General features: G+C 40.2%; 1 protein-coding gene across 1 annotated transcript in view; it reads left to right on the forward strand.

Annotated features, from left to right (window-relative positions):
- Nucleotides 1-2,183, forward strand: part of LOC146561533 (B-cadherin-like) — a 28,284-nt gene extending 26,101 nt beyond the window's left edge. Inside the window, exon 18 of the mRNA XM_085242997.1 lies at nt 485-2,183. Within this exon, the coding sequence (XP_085099123.1) occupies nt 485-700 (216 nt within the window). The 3' untranslated portion in view covers nt 701-2,183. The remainder of the gene's footprint in view (nt 1-484) is intronic.
- Nucleotides 2,184-6,000: the final 3,817 nt, after the last annotated feature.

Consider the following 6,000-nt stretch of genomic DNA (forward strand, 5'->3'; position numbering starts at 1 on the left):
TTTTCAAATGAAGGTTTTCTTAGGGGAACTGTGGCTCAGGAGGTAGAAGGGGTTGTCTAAAAGTCATAATCATGGCTGGCTTCCTGGCTCCAGTCCTCATTTTCAAAGGATCCTTGTGAAAGACACTGGACCCTGATGTATCCACTGTGAGTGTGTGAATGCTAGACAAGGCACTTTAGTACAGATAAGGTTTGTATGAATGTTTTTGTTATTGGGTGAATAAAACTAGGTTTCCCCCTGGCGAGGTGTTTAAGGCATCTCCTACCAGGAGCTGGAGATAGTGGCTGATGAGGGAAGTCTGGACTTCTCTGCTAGCAGACGATAGAGGCATGGATGTGGATAGATGTGTACGTCAATTGTACGTCATGTCTGGGCTTTAATAACTTCCACATTCATTATTCTGTTATCTTTATCCAGGCTATGTAAGGTAACCAAAACAAGTTGTGTAAAATTTCTAGAAAAGTTATCTTTGCTCCTCCCTCAGAACCTGAAGGCTGCAGACAACGACCCAACAGCACCCCCTTATGACTCCCAGATGGTATTTGACCATGAGGGAGGTGGTTCTGATGCAGGAAGTCTCTCCTCTTTGAACTCTTCAAGTAGTGGAGACCAGAACTATGACTGCCTCAGTGAGTGGGGCCCTCGCTTCAAGAAACTGGCCAACATGTACGGAGGTGGAGAAGATGATGATATGCTGTAATCATACCACATGGCATGGCCTCATGTTTCATTCAAAGCAAGCCAGAAGGGACTTTCAACTACACATTAGTGTTTTGTCTTGTTTTTCATAGATATATATATATATGCATTGTGGTTTGCCTTCTCACTGAAATGCCATTATCAGTTATCGGCCACTGCTGAGAAGCCAAAGGATGAGCGCTTTTGTTTTGTTGTTTTTGAATTTCCTGTTTTGATTGCATTAGGCTCTGTATGCCTTTTTTACATCCCTGTTTGACCTGCAGGCTGAACACATAAATACTTTGGTAGTTTTCTGTTGAATGAGTGCTGGAGCCATGTGTTGCCTTTTTCATAGGGTTTGTGTTTCTGGTCTCTATCTGTTTAATAAGTACTCTTGTGTATTTTCATTTTTTCATTTGAACACAATAACACACTTTAGTTCCTGATCAGCCATTATATATATCCGTGTGTGTCATTTCCTGTTTAGGTCAGTTATGTTTGTTTGGGCAGTCATTTGGTAAGTTTGCAGTTCTTTGCCTGAGTTTAGTTTTGTTTCTTTGACCTCTTTTATGAGCTCAACATTTATTACTTTTGTAAATATAATTTTTTGGTTAAATAAATGGAAACCCTATTTTTCTGATAATTCCTGTGACTCCTCTCGTCCATCACAGACAGTAATCTAACCTTTGATAAACAGATTAATGCTGTAATCAAGACCCGTTTCCTTCACCTCTGGCTACTTGCAAAAGTGAAGCAATTCCTCTGTTTTAGAGACTCTGAGAGAGCTATCCATGCTTTCATTTCATCTCACCTCAACTTTTGTAATAGTCTTTACTCAGGTGTCAGTCTGTCATCAGTTAGCTGCCTGCAGCTGGTCCAAAAAGCTGCAGCATGGTTACTAACTGGCACGACATATCTCACATACTAACATCCTTACACTGGCTGCCAGTTAGTTTTTGAATTGATTTTAAGATTTTATTATTCGTTTTTAAGGCGTTGCACGTGTTAGCACCCTCATAACTTTATGATCTTTTAAATTGGTACACTCCTGCAAGATCACTGAGCCCTGCAGTTCAAATGCTCCTGGCTGTCCTGAGGTCCAGATTAAAGCACAGAGGTGACCGGGCCTTTGCTGTGACTGCTCCTAAATTGTGTAACAAAGTGCCCCTTCATGTCAGGGCCTCCTCAACATTAGACACTTTCAAAACGCATCTGAAAACCCACTTTTATTCCTTGGTTTTTAAATCAGAATGATTTTGTACTACTTTTGTCTTGTTTCTTACTCAAATCTTCTCATTTCATGCTTCTTTTTCTTATTTTTTTGTCGTGTATTTATAGAGATAAAAATCTTTTTTGATTATCTTAAATGTTGTTCAACAGTTGTTTTAAATGTGCTATACAAATAAATTTGACTTTAACTTTAATACGACTGGATTTGTGTGGTCTCTAATTTCATGTGAGCCTGGTTCTGCCGGAGGTTTCTTACTGTTAAAAGGGAGTTTTTCCTTCCCACTGTCGCCAAAGTGCTTGCTCATAGGGGGTCATATGATTGTTGGGTTTTTCTCTGTATCATGAAGCGCCTTGAGGCGACTTTTGTTGTGTTTTGGCGCTATATAAATAAAATTGAATTGAATTTGAATGGAGGTCTCGCTGACACAAAGTACAGGTTTTCATTTTGTGAATAACTCGAAAATCTTAGCTCAAACAGCTGCAAAACCGATTTCCCCAGCATGGAGATGCTGGCGGTGACATTTAACGTATTTTATCCGATAAATAAACCCTGTAAAATGTATTTACCCCCCAACAGCCCTTTTGATTGTCTCCCTAGTATGGCCACAAGACCTCACTCTTGGAGCACTTTTTTTGCCACATGTATCGCAAACGATGTCTCAGCTGTTTGTGGACGTAAAATAAGTCCGCACATGACCCCAATTGCGCTCAGCCATAGTTGTGAGTAGTGAAGTGCGAATCATGAACGAATCGTTCAGTACTCGAGAATCACTTTACTGACTCATGAATCATGATTCACAAGCCCAACTGACTCACTGACTCATCCCTGTTGCTGTTAGCAGCAATGTATCTAGCTTATAATTAAAATTATGGAGAAAAACACAACATTACAGCAGAGAGACTGGATGTGATGTCAGAACCCTCTAAATCTTGTAATTTACAGATGTAAATGGCCTGTATTTGTATAGCGCTTTACTAGTCCCTAAGGACCCCAAAGCGCCTTACACATCCAGTCATCCACCCATTCACACACTGGTGATGGCAGCTACATTGTAGCCACAGCCACCCTGGGGCGCACTGACAGAGATATTTAATTCCAAATGATTTGACTGCATCATTGTGTCTTTGAGTTATGACCCAAACTCTCTATCAACTTTGTGAGAAAAATTCATGTGTGCCCAGGTGTATGATGTGGCTCTTTGCGGTGACACAGTAAAAATTGTGGCTCTTTGTCTGTGCCTGGTTGGCTGCCCCAGCCCTGGCCCTTCATGTATTTCAGTAATGTCTTTTTCTCCCGTCTCCTCCTCTCGTTTACATGTTTTGCCCTTGTGACCCATCCCTTCTGTCACGTGTGTTTTCCCCCCCAGCCATCATGTTCTGTTTGTGCTTAGTTATGTCCATGTCTCATCCCCAGTCCCCTTTTCCCTCTCTATGTATTCACAGTGTATGTGTTCCTCGTCGGTTCGTCATGCTAAGTCTGCGTGTCTTATTCCGTCATGTTTCATGTATCACTCCAAATCTCACTACCTTTAACTGATAATAACTGTTTCCTGAGTGTTATGTCTAAAAGGTATTGCACAATCGCCTCTAGTAGAGGATCAGGTTTGTTTTCCACTGATAATGGATTTTAACATGACTGACCAATGATTGTGGAGCACGTCCATGTAGGATCTTACAAATACAACGAGCAAACTTAAATGTTTTAAAATGTTCAAAACTTAATATATTATATTTCTGAAGTATGACGGAAGGAAAAAGTTTCACATTTTAAAAAAATCCAATTTCATATGATCAAATTTATGTCAAAAAGTTCATATTTATTCCCTCCTACGTCATGTGTGAGTACTGTACTGTAAATGTCACATATATCAGATGATACTGATAACCTAATGCTAATTGCAATAACTATGCAGAGGTCTCTAGGCCTCGACTTTTATGGAGCATGTGAAGTTTGGGGCAGAGTGGACAAAGAAAAGTTTCTCAGCAGGTTCAACAGGTTGCTACAACACAGGCCGATGGAGTATTGCACTCACTCATCCAAACTGGCAAACATGTAACATACACCCTAAGACTGATCCTGCTTTTTACTCCTTTGCTATGATTTAATTTGATATTATGTAGCCTTGGAGACAGTTTGCATAGATTAGAATGTTAGATTCCTGTGATGTCATCAATGCCCGATGTTTTGTTTTAATGCCTTGTGATAGTTCTAAGTGCAGACAAAGTCAGAGTTCAAGTGAGTTTAGTCCAATTTTGAACCAGCTTCTGACATGTGGTCAAAATCTTGGCCGACCTTTACCACACCACGTGCTGTGGGTGTGCGTAAATATCTGGATGAGTAAAGTCTCCTTTACCTGTTAAATTCAATTTGTTTGGTCTCTCTGTAGAGGACTTTGAAGAAGACATTAAGCCAGACAAGAAGAAATGGTAGGTTGTCAGCCTCACTGTTTAAATGTCCTTGCCTGCCCACACGCTTAGTGTCCACATGAATTCCTTACCATGAATAATTACTTTCTGGATTTTAGGGACCAAATCAGCCGCTGTAAACTGGCAGGACTTTAATGCCACCACAGCAGATTGTGTCACAGTTTTGCAGCTGGGTGCGGTGATGGTTTGGCTGGTACGTCACATCATCCCTGATGACAACAACACATCTGAGATGCACACTGACATTTCAGAGGGTAGAAACCTCAGGACTCCCTACAGTTTCTGCAGAGCTCCAAAACCTCCTCTTGTCATGGTCCTGGGTCATTTTGACCCAGCGTTTTGTGTTTCCTTGAAGTTCATTTTTGTGCCTTGTGTTTATTCTGATTTTGTACTAGTTTAGGGTTGAACCTGAAGTTTGGTGTATATTCAGCCCTACCTGTGTCTGTCCTTGGTGCTCTGTTCATGTCCCCGTGTTGTGTTGTAAATCAGTCTGTGTGTTTCCTGCTTTACTTTGAAGGCTCGTGTTCTGGATTAGGGTAGAACACTGCTCACCAAAGCCGAGGGTTTGTCTCGTCTGACCTATGCTGCTCAATCTTTACATGTCAATAATTCTACATGCAAATCTGTTGATAAAATATTATTTATTTTTCTGTGGAAAAACAAAGTTCACTACATTTGCAAATCCGTAGTTATGAACGATTATAAAAATGGTGGCTTAGATTTTATAGATTTCAGCTCCCTAAATTACACTTTCAAAATAAATTGGATTAAAAAACATCTCAGCTACTCTGCAAGTACAATATTCAGAAAATCCCAATTAACTCTCAAACTTTCATCAACAAGCTCTTTTGGCATAGTCCTTAATCTATAAACATAACTTTTCTTCACAAAGGTTTTATATTTGGAACAACTGTAACACTAATTACAAGAATAAGTCGCTGATCTTTGAAAACTGGTTTAATAATGGTATTCTTCTGGTGAGTCAACTATTCAATACCGCGGGCTTATTATACAGTTCCTATCCAGATATAACATCCCAGTATCCCCAAGGGAGTTTTGTATTGTTTTTGATGCCATACCGTCTGGTCTGTCCATGTTGTTTAGAAATACCACTGCCTCCCCACTCCTGTTCTTGTCCCGCCCTGTCCTGAGAGGCTCCTTTAGGTTAGGTTTGTTTCTCCTCTTGTAAAGGTGTGAATTTGTGGAAAGATATCGCTAGTTTCATCTCTAAGAATATCTTATCAAATGTTGTGCTTTTTTACCAAAATGTGTTATTTGGTTACACTGACTTTAGTCGAAAAGACTCGAATGCTTTTTACCTCATTAATCTGATTTTACTCCTCGCCAAATACCACATCCATAAATGTAAGTTCTCAAGCAAGGAACCTCAGTAGTAATATACCTATAGCTATCTTATCATGTCAGAGGCCAACAGAAACCATGTCCAACAGAGTCTCCAAAGGCTTTCCACCTTTCTCTTTACAACTTGCTCTTTATATCTGCATCTCAGAGCCCAACTGAAACCAAGTCCACCTATATAAAAACACCCCATCAGACACACAGTATTTTCCTCAGCACTTCACAACTGCCGCAAGGTATAGCGTTTTAACTTTTTATTTTTTCACCTGAATGTGCATTGGAGCCGACTTTGCTACCCGCACAGAG

This window comes from Mchenga conophoros, linkage group LG13 (assembly GCF_057382185.1).
Source record: "Mchenga conophoros isolate Kocher_MC1m ecotype Shallow Benthic linkage group LG13, M_conophoros_male_GT1.1, whole genome shotgun sequence".
In the NCBI taxonomy this organism is placed as follows: Eukaryota; Metazoa; Chordata; class Actinopteri; order Cichliformes; family Cichlidae; genus Mchenga; species Mchenga conophoros.